The 16,618-nt window shown below is 40.2% G+C and overlaps 1 protein-coding gene across 6 annotated transcripts in view; it reads right to left on the bottom strand.

Moving 5' to 3' along the window:
- The window catches only part of LOC112964020 (cytosolic phospholipase A2 zeta-like), a 35,001-nt gene that overhangs the window by 16,245 nt on the left and 2,138 nt on the right, over positions 1–16,618 (bottom strand). The window contains exons 1-8 of one of the 6 annotated variants that reach the window (XM_026061589.1): positions 16,162–16,281; positions 13,141–13,167; positions 12,662–12,735; positions 7,227–7,299; positions 5,575–5,711; positions 4,044–4,172; positions 2,172–2,212; positions 1,495–1,537 (exon numbers count right to left, since the gene is read on the bottom strand). In XM_026061589.1, coding sequence (XP_025917374.1) covers positions 1,495–1,537; positions 2,172–2,212; positions 4,044–4,172; positions 5,575–5,711; positions 7,227–7,299; positions 12,662–12,697 — 459 coding nt within the window. In that variant the 5' untranslated portion in view covers positions 12,698–12,735; positions 13,141–13,167; positions 16,162–16,281. Of the gene's footprint in view, positions 1–1,494; positions 1,538–2,171; positions 2,213–4,043; positions 4,173–4,452; positions 4,699–5,574; positions 5,712–6,307; positions 6,390–7,000; positions 7,030–7,226; positions 7,300–12,661; positions 12,736–13,140; positions 13,658–16,161; positions 16,282–16,618 lie in introns of those variants that run through there. The other 5 variants (XM_026061590.1, XM_026061588.1, XM_026061594.1 and 2 more) reach the window with 5 other exon arrangements.

A 16,618-nucleotide genomic window follows, 5' to 3' on the forward strand; every position in this document is an offset into this window, starting at 1 on the left:
AAAAAAAAATCCTCACTCACTGACAAAAGTGTTCTTTCAAATAAACAGAAAGTTTTGTTTCAGTAGGAAAGGATTATTTGTTCTTGTTTCACACTCAAAAGCACCCTCCTATTCCAGACACTAATTTTTTTGCAACCTGTTCTTCACAGGTCTCAGCACTTCGTTTTTTTCTGGCAAGGTTTTGTTTTAATGACTGCATGTGCACCTATTCACAACCTGTTCAGATCCAAGCTAGCACTTCATAAATTCTACCATGACTTCCTGTCCTGAATTGTCCATGTCCTCATGCAGTTTAGTCTCTCACACCAGTCATCAGCTTCCTTCTGGGGCAGGAGATGAGAGATTTAATTGGCCATAATTGCTCTCAAAGATATGAAACTCCTCCACTACTTGAATATAAGACTGATTTGCTGAGGGAAATATGACACAAGAGGCTCTCTCCTGTGAAATAGTCTGCAGAACTGTGCTGTTGCAAGCTCCAACACTTAAATTTAGAACATCAGCACAGATTTTTTTTTCCACTTATCAGGCCTCCAACAGTTACTAGTTCTTGTCACAAACCCTTTGATTTGAAGTTAAGCTAGCAAAACCGTGAACAATTGTTCCATACAAGAACAATGTGGAAGGCAGAAGTGCAGTTCCGAGGAAGATAGTTTTTAAGATTTCATTTCATTTTAATTCTGAGTATTTTCTAATTCTTTAAAAAGGTTACAAATGAAGCCATGACATTTAGATGTTGACATTTTTAGGATAGCAAGCATTTAACCGAAATGAAAATACCAATTTTTCCTGAAAAATGTTTAAACTCTATATTTCAACAATGATGGAATTTTTCCCGCCTTCCCTCTTTCCTTACTAGAAAACATCAATCAAAAAAAAAAAAACAAAAACAAAAAACCCTTCATTCACAAAACAAAAAAACCCCACAGTGTTCTGAAATAATGCAGTCCCTCTCCTTTGGAAAGGAAGACAGGTAACAGCACCTGTACTTTTAACATATAATGCACCAATTTTTTAGCTTGATATTTTCCCAAAACAATAGATAAATCACTCAGGAAGCAGCCTCCTGCTTTAGGACTCAAGTGTTATCACCTACTCCCAAGCAGACTGAATCTCATTACTAATGGCACTCTGAAAAGCCTGGAAATAACAGATTTTAAGAAAAGAAGGTAGATAATACCTGACCAGCATCTAGGTGAAAGAACTCAGGCTACTCCACAGGACTCAGTAGCCTTCTAAAGACAATTTCTGCATCCTTTTAAACAGCCACTTTATGCTCCACTAAAAAAAGTTACCCTTCCTATGAATTGGCATCAAATTGCATAGACTGAGGAAACTTCTAAACCATCAAATACAAGAATAGTTAGATGTCAGAGAGGAAACAAGATGTCTGGATTTAGGAGATTAATCCTAAATGATTCCTGCCCCCTTGTTACTAAAAAACCTGCCTTGAGGAGTAAATTCCAATATATTATCTGATTCCCATGCACTCACCACAAGGACTCCGTTGGTCAGTACCTTGGTAGGGGCATCCAAGCTGTTAAAGGAAGAGATTTAATACAAATCAGTTTTGGTTTTAATTTGCCTCATCCTACTTTACAAACTAACTGCCTGAATAACAAGTGGGAGAGGAAGGTCCTCAGTGTGAGAGCAAATCTATGCAAGCTAGACTCTGACACTAAGTATATTTCCCTTCACAGAAAAGTGTGAAAAATTCACTACTGAAGGAAAAATTTCTCTGCAACTATAAGCATGTGCTGTAAATTCTCCCCATCTCAGTTATTTTGATATTCTAGAGGAAAGCTGAGATTAGACAGATTATCATATACATAAAAGTATTCAGGTGGCTGCACTGCAAGGTTAACTATGGAAGTTTTCCTTCGCTAACTAATCAGCTCATCCCAAAATGTCAAAGTCACTCCTTTGCAGTGCTGTCATTCCCATAAAGACAAGCAAAACTGTGTTTTTTCAGGAACTCCAAAATTTTAGTGATTTTAGCTATAAGGACATTTGCGATCAGCCTTTGGTGAATCAACTCAGAAAAGGCACAGAAAGATGTAAGGCATTAGCCTTTTCTTTTTTTATGGACAAGACTATCACTGCACAGAAAATGTAGCTAAGACAACATATCCACAGAGCACAAGTTCATCGAACTCTTCATTACCACTCACCATTTTTCCAAGTAAAACTCTACATCCAGCTCTTCATTAGCCTTTAAAAACAGAAGTTGGACACAAGTCATCTTTGACCTCGAATATGATTATGACAAGTTCTTCCAACATATTAAGCTTTTTTTCAATTAAAAACTTATCATAAAGACTTTTGTTGCTTTTACAAAAAATCCAGTTAAATTTGAAGGTTGAGATTTATGCCATGGTTTTTTGTTCCTTAAACATTCCTATCACCCCAGTCATCTCTTATCTGACCAGACACATCTGTGTTCAAGGCGACAAGCACACACAAGCAAGAGTTGGCTCTCAGATCCATCACTACACTAATGAAAAAAAAAACTCTTCTGGCTCTAGCACTACTGCAGTGCCACCTGAGAGCAGCTTCTACAGCAGGCTATATGCTTCCTCACATTTGTTATTTCAGCAGATTACACTCTTAGCTCATTGCAGCCTTTATTCTGTCATATACAGACTTTAATCCATCCTTCTCCCCCAGCCATAGCTCACAGTAAATGCTTGGTACTAGACATAACACAGCTTTTAAAATAACTCAGTAGAGGCTAACTTGGGCAATTCTCCTTACTGAAGTTGCAGTTCCAGTTCCACAGTAACTGATCAAGGGCCACATTTAGCATTCCAGAAAAGGGACAGAGTTAGTGGGAAGAAGAAACCACTAAGCCTCTTCCCATGCTCACAAACCATTTAAATTGCCTATAGCACTGCGTAACTAACACCTCCCTTCTAATCGCATACCAGTTAGTCTGCTTCTGACCCCACCAACAGCACAGCTTTCTCAAGAAAGCACATCATTGGTTCGCCTTTAATCCAGGCCTACAGGAGCAGGGTGTCTGAGGCAGGCTTAGATGATCAGACTCATGATATGACTTTAGCTAGGTAAAACATGCTATCTTGCTGCAAGGCCATGAGCAGGCGCACAGGGACTAAGAGTAGCTGATATATGCTAGTGTCACCCACACAAATCAGAGTTTAAATGTGACTGAACATAGTAGCTCAGAGAAGATAAGCTACTCTTAGGCTTTTGACTTAAACACAGAGGTAACCTTTGCAGCAATAGACTCCTTTGTTGCAAACTGATATGATCAAATAAGCAAGTAAACCCACAATCCCCAGAGTGACTGCTAACTGCAAATGCCTTTCATTTTAAGCCTTGTTTACGCCCTTCTTGCCTGCCAAAAAAACCAATCCCCTCTAAAGGTGTTTCAGCATCTTCTGAAAGAGACCAGTCATCCCAAGTTTCCTTTAGCTGGGCATCCAAAAAACTGTGGAACACAAAATCACTAGAGATTTTAGAAAAATCTCAGATGACAGTAAGCACATATATGCCGTCATTGTCTGTTGCAACATTTTCCCCTTCTGGCTTCTACAAGCTAGTCAGGACAATCAACAGATACTTATGTCCTTGCCTTAAACGACATAAGTACTCCTACATCCAAAGTGAGAGTCTCTTATCCTAGTTAGGAAGAATTTATGATTCCAGATCAGAGTTTTCCAGTCTCCTGTTTACACTGAAGTCCAAGCAGATAAAAAGTCTGAATTCCTAGTGATATGGGATCCCACACAGAGGATCACATGCAAGAGGTATTCAGACATTCAGCAACTATACTGCCCCTGCAGAAGTGGCAGCCTATATGATCCTGAACACCATTCAACCTTAGCTATACAAGACCCAAGCAAATGGACTAAGGAACAACATCTAATAATAGCTTCCTCGTATATGGCTAATTTTAAAGTGGCTGCAAAGAGACACCAGATCACTGCAATTGCAAGAGATTCACTATAAGCGCTGTCCGATTTCTGTAACGATGAGCTACAGCTCCTCAGAGCTGACTTGGGAAAGAGACCTGGACCAACCTCAGGGTTCAACTTGAAGGTGCGCAGCAGAGGCTGACCTGGCTTCATACCCCCTACATCGAAGACCACGGAAGTGAGCTCATCACTAACTAGGACGTCCTTGTCATAAAGGGTCAATTCCAGAATGTTCTAAAACCAAACAGAAAACAAACAGCATCGTGTAAGAGATAGTGATGAAAGAAAATCTTGATAGTTGTAAGCAATAGGAGTCTTATACATTAATTATTACCTCTCCCCTTTCCTGTCTCCAAAGAGGGTTTACTACTTCCAGCAGGACTTACAGTATAATTAAGCACAAAGCCTCTAAGCAACGTTTAGCTAAAAATTTTTCTGAGCTCCCCAACGAGAGAGCCGCCCCAGCTGATGTGCATGGGACACCCTCCATCAGCTCAGCCACGAACAGATTCACCTGAGGAAGGAAGAGCAATTTGGGCCAGAGCGGCATGAGTCAGGGTGGGATGTGACACGACGCCTCGCTTCCTGCTCAGCATCACCTCTGCACACAGGTAAGCCCAGCAGAAACTAATGGAAATAGACAGGAGCTACACAGTGCACTCAACAGCCCTGCAGCAGCCAGCTCGCAAGGAGACAAGACTGAACTTAGACTTGTGCTGATGTAGCCTCCTAGCTGGAGCCAAACTGAGGCCTCATGAGCCTGCAGGGGAAGAAAAAAGATTTGTATGCTCCAAAATTTTGGACAAATTGTAAGAAAATTGCTAACAAGTCAGTTAATACTTCACCTTTGTCACCAAATCATTATGGAAAGGTACTCCAGTGGGGAGAAATAATTTCTTGTTAATGAACACCTCTTTGCAAAGCAAAGATCGTCATTTAAAACAACAGTGCCAAGCTAAAAATAATCTTTTAAATTATAGTTTCCTCACCTCTGCCACTAATGTCCACTCTGAGAAAAAATGCTGACAATCTGAAAACTTTCATTTCTTCATTAGATCCTGCTCAGACAGCATCAGACACATGTACTGTCTCTCAACCTAGGAATTTGTATTTTGCTTTTCTCCTCCATCATTGGAGCCGATAGTTCATTCAGTCACATCTTGCTAAGTGGTACGCGGATGTGAATTTGCTTAGTTCCTACTTTTCTCACTAAGCTGCTCATGCTACCTACTGTGTAGGACCTTAGGGCAAGTACAACTACAAGAAGACAACAGCTACAATGTGGAAGTAGAAGCAATCCTGAAATAGTAGCTTCCATTGTCAAGCAAATTTCTTAAACTTTATCAAGTAACATCATAACTTCTTCTCTTTCCTGAGTTGCATCACAAGGACATTCATGGAAAATTCTTCTAGCTGTGATTTGCAAGAGTGTGCAGTTACAAACTGTTGTGGTTATCATTGGACAAGTGTGGCAGAGCTTTTGGTACTGCTGGCACTGCTTTGTGTGAGTCATCTTAGATACAAAAAAAATGTCGTTGAGGGTAACAAAGATCCTTTGGTTTTGAATGAAATATCAAGAGCAAACCAACACACAAGCACATGTAGCCCAACCAGCTCCACAAAATGGACTCCTCACCTTGACAGCACTATGGATTCGATACTGGAAAGTTTCATTCCATTCTGGGTTATCCGAATTGTCGACAACCTGAGTTCGTGATACTACTGGAGACGCAGTGGGCAGTTTCAGTTCCACATAGCAGTCTGCCTTGGACACTGCAGCAAAGAATACAGAGATAGATCTCAGAACTACTCTAATTAAACATGCTCTTTCCCATCAGCTCCTCACTTCCTGGATCTTGTTGCATCATAGAAATGTTCAAAATTGAAGCTGAACTTGGAGAACAAAAGCTTGGAGAATAATGAAGCAAATATATCTTTAAACAACAGCAAACTGACTGTTACGTATTGATATTTCTTTCTTCCGTTTCATCCAAAGCATAAAGCCCTTCATAAAAGGGACTAGTGTACAAAAAGGAAGAACTTCTCTTTTCAGAAAAGGTTACTGGTGATATCAGGCCCAAAACAAAATCCTTCCCTTGCCATCACACAATTCAGTCCCTTTGACAGGGTCCCTTATGAACTTTCTGCTGTTAATTTGCCATGAACTTACCCCAAGAAACACAGCTTTTACCTAAATTCTTTCATTTGTAAAGTTTTGCTTCCAGTGCCAAGAATCTAATACAGTATTATTAACAGAAAGGGAGCCAACTTAAACATCTTTACCACTATTCCATTTCTTGATCTCTCCACAACTGTTACCTGACCACATTCTACAGTTCAGCCTCTTTCACATAACTGCATACTCTCACCTAGTTTGGCTGGGAGATGGGTCTTCTCTGTTGCTATCCCCCACAAACAACTGATTCTAAGAGATTCTTTCCTTCCTCCAGAAATGTCCTGCTGTTAGGACCCCTTTAACAATGCAAGTATGGGAGCCATTCTTCATTCCAGTTGAACAGATAGGTCATAAAAAGGACTTCTCTTTATAGTTTGAGTCTAGCTCTCACCATTTCAGCAGGGGATTTAAATAGTTTGATGCTGAATGCCGCAGACAAATTTAAGGCAGGCAGACTACCTTATGGTATTCAATCTGAAAAATTTAAATCTCAAATAAGTTTTAAAAAGCCAAATGCCCCAAACAGCTTTTTCATCATGGATGTGTAAAGAGGAAGGGAATATACACCATGCTATCAGAAACAGATGAAGAATAAAGAACAGTTATTCTTGGAATCATTCAACCACCTTACCTCTTTAAAAAGCCTCAAGGATGTAAACAAAATAGCAAACAAGAGAAAAAAGGACTATAACTAATTGAGAAAATAAACATTTAGAAGCTAGAATTGAAATGAAGGTTGCTACATCCAATTGCAGAAAGACTGTTTCAGCAGCAGCAAGGGTGAAAGTTACTGTGACCAGAGCGCTGAATCCAGACAAAGGAACACAGAGGGGGTCACAGTAGGACGTGCAAAGGAGCAGGGAAGTAAAAGGTTTCCAGGACTTACCTGATCTTGTTCTGAAAGGTAACAGAGTTAATCTGTGGCTTGGCCTCGTGTCAAGCCTTTAAAATAGACATGATGCTTTACAAGAGAAACCTTTGTGTAGATATAAATAAAGGCAATATACTGTGYGTAGGATTATGAAGTTCCTGTAACAATACTACTGTACTTGTGTTGCAGGTGTTCACTGAACAAAATATCAGTTTTTGTAACACCTTGATTAAATACTTACACAGATCTGTACCCTTGATGTTTCTGGCTCGGAGAACTTTCACTGTTAGGTTGTAGTAAGGGTGCTTCTCCCACTGAAAAGACAGGAACAAACTCAGCACAACTCAGCTGCAATACTTTGTCTAAAACCATGTTAGTGTCAGTCCAGAGAAATGAACCAGATCAACCAGCCCAAAATAACCTATAAATAACTTCCAGTTTTGGAATAAAAGCAGTACTTTCAATGTCCTGGAGGAAGAGCACGGGAGGCTAGAATGAAACTTAATTCCCTTTCAGCACAGCAATGAGTGATGTCTTAGGCTAACTCTTCAGACTTTAGAAAAAAAATGCCCATTATTTAGTGTTTCCTCTAATTACAGATCAATTTTCAATTGCTTCATTAACTCACTGCTGCTGAGGGATAAACAGAGACTGAAGTCACTCCAAATAATTTTCAGCATGGCTTGGTTAGTTGAAGAGCACCTGCCAAGGACACATATACGCGCAACAGCAGATGTGCCAAGAAGCTTAGTAGCATGATCTGAAGATGTACACACAGTTTAAAAGCTGAGGGGGAAGGAAAAAAAAAAAAAAAAAATCAAAGGCCCACTCTCTTGTAGGAATACATACTGCATTGCTGTTTGAGCAAGAAAAGATTTTATCCTTAAATTCACATCCCTTCTGGACTGTTACTGTTATTAGCACTGTAACTGTGCGTGCCGTTTTACCAGCATAGATCAAAATGTAATCCTTGTTCTTGAAAGCTTCTGGGATGGTATTTTTGGAAGGTAATATTAATATCTAAATGCCCTGATGCAGAGGAAAAAAAAAAAAAAAAGAAAAAAAAAGACTGAATCCTAGAAGATCATGACAGCAGGGGAAGGGCAGGGGAAGACACAAGAGAAACCGGCTTGAAGAATGTATTTAGTGCAGAGACTGGAGACTGAATATTGTGTAAGACTAGAACCAAATGGGATCCTGCCTCTGCTCCATCATTTATGGCACAGTCCTGGCCAACTAAAAACCTGCTAGATTCTTAAAACACTTTTCAAAAATGCTTTTCATAAGTGGTCATTAACTGTATGTTCCTCATTTTCTGCAAGGTTGACTCGAGACCACAAAATTTGATTTTCAGATATGCTAGATATTCACTGAGAATCAATTGAAGTCAATAGGATCTGTACTTATGCAGAATGCTGCATAGTGCCAAATGTTATATGAAAAAGCAGGCCCCACATACCACTAAATAGGATTTAAAAACAAAACAGCAACAACAAAAAAAGTGAACTTTGCTCAAACAGTCCCTACCTGATAAATGGAAATGTATTTTCAGGATTATAAAGACAGATCACAACATTGGTAAAGCTGTCACATACTTGTGGAGTTCTCTTCATTTCTTAACACATTAAGACATTCACTAGCCTTTGCAAAACAAGGTTTTAACAGCACAGTAAAACTAAGACATACATATTATACTGCACATCTTCACAGTAAGTGAGTGCCATCCACCCTGAGCACTGAATGAAGTTAAGAATTCCTCTGGGTAAAAATTACATGCATAGGCTAATTAAGAGATCTCACACTCAGGTGCCACATTAAGTCTGTGCAGACAAATTGAAGTTACACTATCATTACTCTTAAAGAGCTCATTTGCAACATTAACATGTTGAAAATGTCCCTTCCTGTTTGTTTCTGGGAGCAAAACATGCTTTTGTACCTAATTTCACCCTGAGCTCTGCTCCTCTGATGCTAATTTTTCTTCCTTTGTAAATCTTTCCTTATCACCTTTATTTTCTTCAATCACTGAGACTAGTTTCTCAGGCAAAGTCTGTCCCCATCCCCTTTACCTCCCCAAGTCCTGAAATGGGCTACAGAAGGAAATTCAAGTTCCAAAGATTATTTGCACCAATGGCCTAAGGGTGCTGCAACCCTCCAGGCTGTCGACAACTGAAGCTATACGATCATACCCCCACCACTGTCTAAGCATCCTTCGCTAATGAAGTCAGCCTTCCCCAAGCAATCACCTCAAATTCAGGCACTGTGAGCAGAGGAAGCACAGGACATGAAGGCTCTGTCCTTCAGGCAGCACATCCCTCTTGCCGCACGCCATGCCTCAGCATGGAGTCACATGCCGGCAGGTGGGAAACAATCCTTTCCAACAGTCTCCAACGAAAGGTGATCTGTAGCCAGTCATTATACAGCTGAGTATAAATTATGATCTGGGTGTGGTGAACATAAGAACCATGTAATGCAACAGATGTTTCACTTTGCTCCCAAGCCTGCGCTATCAATTATGTCAGAGCCTTCCCTCCTGCCTTTTCTAGTTATATTTTAGCTGAGGCATAGCAATGTTGTAAGACATGACAAGGTGAACTTGCAGAGTAATGAAGCATGAGAATATCAGATGTGCTCTACCTGGGAAAGGTAGGCAAGAAACGCATATGGGAAATTCCTAGTAGAACAGCAGCTCTATCTATATGCTGGTGGTCTGTGGTGTACACATGACAGATGCAAGCAACCAATTTCTACTTTGCAGTTTACTGATTCTTATGCCCTTTCTCCAGAGCTCAGGAGAGTGCATCTGAAGCAAAAAAGCCTTAAAATCCTTAAATGAGTGTACGAGACTGAGTTCTTACACACACAGCCCCACTAACAACTGTCTGCACCTTGCATCTAAGCTGAAGGTGTTGATGCAGTAGCAAGGGACTGTATAGCAGGTTAGAGGATCCTGTAGTCTTTTCTCTACTATAACCCAGAATATCTGTCTTTAAACAGTGGGATGTCAGTGCTGGGATCCACCCTCATCTCTCAGTGGATGCAGAGGACTCATCACAAATGCACCAAATTCATTACAGAAAGGTTCTCAATGGGGGGAGGGAGTAGTAAGGCAAAGTGGCTACCTCAGCGAAAGAAATGTCAGATTGAAGAGAGCTTTATTTCCCCCCAACTTGCTCCTGCTCCCAAATGAACTATACTGCCCATGATTCCCTTCCTCTCTATTTCAGCCAGAGTGCCACGACAGCTTGTTTTTACACCCAAAAAGCTAACTCCTGCCTGTCCTGGGAACCTCCCCACAGTCAGGAAAGGAGACTTGAAACCTGCCCAGCACCCCCATGGTCTGCAGGCCAGTCTTGCAACCAGTCAGGTGATACATAAGTACTGTGAACAGCTCAGGGTCACAACAGCAGCGACAACTGGCTTGGCTCTCAGTTTCTGTTGCCTTTACACATGTGAAACTAAGGCTAAACTTTGGAAAATTAAATCGTATTGAATTCACTAGCAAAGTCAAGAGGATCATCTGCTTCCCCACACTCTTTGCTCTACTGCTATTAATTAGTCAATACATAATTTCTTTCTACAAGCCAGCACCACTTTGCTTTCTAAATAAAGCGTTGTTGGGGGGTTTTTTGCTTTTTTTTTTTTTTTTTTTTTTTTTTTTTTTTTTAAGTGAGGGAGAAAACACCCAAGGGGAAAACATCACATTCCAGTTGCTTCCTGCTTAATGAAAACCACAGTGGGCTAACAATATTCTCTTCTGCTGTGACTTCCCAAATAAAAGATAAAAAATAAACCAAAGTCAACAAGATATCCCAGCAAACAGGAAGGCACAGTGGCATACAAACAGCAAGCCATCTTGTGACATTCAACAGTCACCTCAATCTTAAGTTCTAGACATAGGGCAGGGGAGGCAGGCAGGCAGAGGTCTGTGAGATCAGATCTCCCAGGTGAAGGCTCCTTCACAAACACTTCAGCGCAATCCAAAACCGAGGTTATTGGCCAGACCATCTTATACAGTAGAATGATTACAAATCAGTTGAAGGACAAAGACATTATAACTACCTTATCTACTGTGGTTGTACTGCATTATAAACAGGGGTTTAAATCATAGTTAATCTTTGCCATACTTTAAAGTCTTGTGGGATAAGGTAGACAGCAAAAAGGAAAGGAAAGGTAATCAAGGATATTCTGAAAGAATACACGAGCACCATTTTTTTTCCACTGACAAAAAAGCCATTATGGTGGCATCTCCCAAGAAAGTACTCAGTTATTAGTTTAATTCTGTTCCCCAAAACCTAAGGAAACAGACCTCCTCTGCACTCTCTCTCACACAGGCTCCAACTCAAATAAAAACCTGGAATCTACATTAGCATTTTTGTTATCCAAAATTTTTCTACCATGAGAAACATTTTGATAAGTTATCACAAAGGTACAGGGCTGGTTTTACACATGTGCAGTAACAGGAAGGTGCTGCCAAACAGAGCGGCTAAGGAATGCTGTCCCAAAGCAAGCGCTACAATTCATCTTACCCGCCGGTGATAAAAGCCAGTCTCCTTCCTCTCCTTCCTTTGGAAAAGCACAGCGGCAAGAAGAGGCAGCACCCTGCATGGCACCCGGCCCCGCAGCAACTCGTGGAACATGGGAAAAACAGCCAGCAGAAAACCCGACACAGGAGTAGAGAGGACTGAAAGAGCCCCCGGACAGGYGGTCACGACGGGCTGCTCATTCCAGGCTGCGGCTGAAGCTTTGCGCAGGGCCGGGCTGCCTTGAGCTGCGAGAAGCGGAGGTGTGGCCTGCGCTTGCCAAACAGCCCCGTTCACAGCCTCACTGGCCAGGTTTGCAAATATTGGTGAAAGGTAAGGACAGCCAAGCAGTACAGAGCAAGGACGCCCTGGGTAGGAGAAAGAGCTGCTCGGTGATTACGCCACAACCTCAAAACCCCTGAGTTCAGATTTTCTTCCAGGGCTCCAGCAACCTGAATTAGGACTTTGACCATATCACACCCTTTCTGAGCTCCAGCGTACCACAGAAGAACACTTCTGAACAGAAGCAGGCCTGAGGCAAAGCCGAATTTGTCATTGACAGTAGCTGTTCGGGTAAGTTTCAGAGAGCCCTGAATAGAGAGACCAGATCCAGTCTGTATTAAGATGCCTCAGGGAATAATGACCCAGCACCACTTCTAACCTCTCACTGCTAGCACAGTCTGCCCAAATCCCCCTTTGTTCTCATTTCTGTGTAGAAGTCTTGATTTTTCCACCAAATGTTCTTGAAAAATTGTACAGTGGATAGGGCAGATTTTTATGGGTCTATTGTGCTTTAGAAGAAACAGTTAAGAAGGAAATTGTTTGCTGCAAGTCATTAATTTGTTAACAGCTGCTGACAATTGGGTTGTCTGCAGCTTTTTTTGAAGAACAAACTAAACAAGCAGACCAAAAAAAACGTGTTGAAACAACTAGAAAAATGGTAAAGAACGTATGAGAGCTGTCCAATAGCATGTCACCAACACAGACAGACATAAGAATGTGACACATTCTCAGCATAGTCTCATTCATTAATCATTTCCTGTCATTACTGTCAGTCACTAGATTAGAATTCAAGAAAACAACAACAAAAACGTAGGAACTGACACTTAGGAAAACACAAACAGGTCAGTAAAAGTTATTGGATTTTCATACTTACAGTCAATGCGCAGGGGAAAAGCAAATATAATGCCATTTTTAAAAACAGCCAGCAATTGACATAAAGTTCATTCTCTGTTAAAACAGTAAGGCAAAGATGGAAACTGAGTTGAAAAAGCAACTCCTTTCCATTTCTACACACACCACTACACAGAAAGTGGAACACAGTCATATTAGGTTTTATTTATATTAGCAAATTCACAGAATCATAAGTGTGATTTATTTATATTAGCAAATTCACAGAATCATAAGTGTGATTTATTTATAATGATATGGTTTATTTTGTATTTAAACTAATATAGATAACCATTGTAACTTATAGGAAAATTAAGACAACTGCATACACTGAGCTAACATCATTCTCATTGATGATGTTAGCTCACACTAACATTACATTCATTCTAAACAGATTATTACAAGCAGTATTTAAAACCTGTATTTTATCTTTTGAGTGCCCAAGCGTGTTTAGATCAGGCTTACCTGCCTCCTCCTGAAGTTCTCTGCCCTCTTCCAATGAATCTCAGTAAAGGAATCTTACATTGACAGTATTTCTTTTCTCAAGAAAACTGAAAGCTCTTTAAAACATGTACTTAAAAATCGCTTCATAGTCAGCAGATCATGCATTAAGTAAACAGTGTTAGTGTGCAGTTTGACAGTACTTTGCAACATTAGGAGTCCTTTGGGAACAGGTTATGAGTAACAACAGTCTATCACTGACAGTTCTACTCAAACCAGTCCAGCTGATGCTGTCAAACAGCATGCATCTAGCAGCTCATCTAAACCAGCTCTCAGAAGTAGCAAAAATAGCAGGAGTTGAATCAGCATCAACATTGACAGGAAATATTCAGAGAAAACTCTCGCCATTGGATGCTTCCCCTAAAATTCAGTCTCTTTTGGAATGGAATCCATATTAAAGCTAATTAGCAATTTATAAACAAATTCTTGCAGCTTTGAAGTGGAGGAATGACACAGAATTCAGCTACCAGAGATGGGATCCCTGTGTTTTGGAGAAATGACAAAGGACTTTCAGTAACAAGTTTCTAACAGAGCAAAACAATTGTACATTACTTCTAAGTGGCTCTTCTGTTGGAAGCAGAGGATAGCAAAGAACTCAGAAATTCAGTTTTCAGATAAAAATATCCTATTTCGTTATCCACCCGATGTGAATTACTATCATAAGCAATTCAGCATTAAAATCAGTAAGATTCATCCCTCTATTCTCCTGATTCCTGAAGCAAATAAAGAGAAATGTTTATGTAAAAAGTTACTACAAGAAAAGGTGAACAACAGAACATTGCAAATGGATCATAGAAAAGCAGTTATCATCTGTGTTTTACAGTCAGGTTAAAAAAAGTCTCCTTCTACAAACCAATTTTCCTGAAATAAAACTCAGTTCATACAGTAACCCAGAAACTCAGGATATATTAAGAGGCATTTAACTTGATAAAAATTTGAAAAGCAATCCATTGCAATGAAGTCATAAGCTAGCAATAACTTCATAGGCTTTTTAAGATTACACCTAACAGTTCCAGTTCAAGCTTGGATTTCAGAGGGTTCTGAACAAAGTTCTTTGTATACAAACTGCTAAAATAAAGTTTAATTCTCCTCTCCCTCAACATGTGCTTTTTCTTGTGCCATTTGGAGAAAACAGTCGTCTTATGCGCCTGGCAAACCTAGCCTTGGCCCACATTGCTCCCCCACTGTCACATTCAAGCTCTTCTCTGGAGCTGAACAGTAGATAAATAAGGTACTCACTGCTGGGATATTAGCTAGATCCAGGTTTCCTAGTACCGTTAGTCAACCAATTGAGAAAGCTGTCCATTTAAAGAAAAAAAAATTGTTCCAAGTTGAGCAACTGTCTTCATCTGGAGGCTTGCTAATGAATATTCCTCATAGCTGAAGAGCTAAAATTTTGAAGATTTTTTTCTTTTGGTCTGTATTTAAGAAGTACCTGCTATCTTGTTCTCTCATTGTACAAGCACCTCAAGCAACTTCAGTATCAACTACAAATAAAAACACCACAATCTTTTGGCTTACTTTCTCTCTGCAATTTGTACATGAAGCTGAAAAAGGTATTGCCCATCAGCTCTCTCAGACTAATAGACCTCCATTACTATACCTAGCCAGAATATCCCAAAGTTTATGCTGCTTCCTCTCAGCATTTCTAGTGGAGTAGCCTCAGATTTCTTACAAATCCTAGAATACTGTTGAACTAATCCCTTAAAGCCAACAGGCTCATTGAAAAAAAAATTACAGGATACAATTATTCTTCAGGTAACACTGATATTTCTCTTCACTAGGCTTAGTCAAAGCTTCATCATAGAACAGACAAGTAGATCATCTGAGAAGTCTCTATCTTCAGGCATTCAGGCACATTAAGTTAGGCTTCCTAAAGTTAAGATAGACTCCTGCCTATCCCAGGAGTCCAGGCTATTAGAGACAGATATTCAAGTAACAGTCCTTACATCCCAATCTCCTATCTGCATCCCTCCTGGGATCCTCCCTAGGATCCTCAGTCAGCAATCAGAGGTATTATCACACTTAAAGGTAAGGAAGAGGTAAACCTGAAGGAGCAGGCAATCCAGTCAGCTGTACCAACCCTCTTGAACTATGAGGTCAAAGTACAAAGCAAACACCCTGCACCAGCATGACATACCAGCATCTCAGAACACAAAGGTTTCACAAACTGTTCAGTTTTCAGGCACTACGGCCAATCTGAAGTCATTTATTGCCATTTGCCATGGTGAGATAAAGACAGTGCATAGCGGCAAGCAAAGGCTCCATGATATGCCCTCAGAGCTAGAGGGCTCTGACCTAGGGCAGCATGGTCTGCTGCTGCAGAACATAAAAACTACACCAAAAGAAGATACAGGCTCAAGGCTCATAACCCTCAGATGTTGATGCTTAAGCAGAAATGCTCCTGACTGCCTCCTGCCAGGTACCACAGATGAGATTTTGGAACTGAGCTTATTTTTGAATTAATTCGTTTTCTCTTCAGGCAAGTACCAAACTGTTCACACATTCACAGGACTCTAGAAGATATAAGGCCCAGGATGTGAAACAGAATGAAAGCTCTCTGACAGACATTGACTTGGTGTCTGAGTCCTTAGTTTTAAGCTATCTACTGCTGACAGCCACCTTAGTATCTGAAAAGCTGTTACGTGCTTTCCTCATTTTCTATCAGACTAAGAAAACAAGCAAACAAAATGGCATCAAAACATGAGGTGAGGAAGGAGGCCTCACATCTGGTATCTTCATTTCTGCCTGGATTGATATCCCCACAGAGGTCAAGATAGATGTGTATCTAATTTTCATCTAATTATTTTTGTTAACGAGCATAAACAAACAACACCTCACTAACTATATTATACAGTACTTAACAATGTGCATAGATATTGCAATGGAGACCTGTTTTGCTCCTACTAACAGCACTGAAAAGAGAGCTGAGGCACATCGACTTGCATCTGCATAATTAGAGGAGATGAAGATTCCAAAGGATACTCTCAAGGCTCAGGGAGTTTTGGTTGGTTGGTTTTCTCCAGAAGTATCAGTATAGTCAATTGTCTGACACGGAGACAAAAACTCTGCTTCCAGGCAGATTTTACTTGCCATTCCACAGAAATGGGAAAACTGAAGATCTGTATTTCCAACCCTAGTGTAGTCTTCTGTGACCTGCAAGTCACCCAGTTGTAAGCTTGTAAACCTAAATATTTCCTGATTTGACCATACAGAGCTCAAAAAACCTCCAACCAAAAAACAGAACAAAAAACCCAACTCCAGAAATACTATGCCATCCTCAAAAAAAAAAAAAAGAAAGAAAAAGAGAGAGATCAGTAATTTTAATGTTGTCTAGCAAATACATATTTAATGGTGCAAGACTTTCAAAAGCAGTATTCAAAGAAACAATACAAAAATGTTAATAGGATTTTGGGAGCTTTCACAAGCATACTATAAACTT

The sequence above is a fragment of the Apteryx rowi genome, unplaced genomic scaffold (assembly GCF_003343035.1).
Source record: "Apteryx rowi isolate R43461 unplaced genomic scaffold, aptRow1 scaffold_183, whole genome shotgun sequence".
In the NCBI taxonomy this organism is placed as follows: domain Eukaryota; kingdom Metazoa; phylum Chordata; class Aves; order Apterygiformes; family Apterygidae; genus Apteryx; species Apteryx rowi.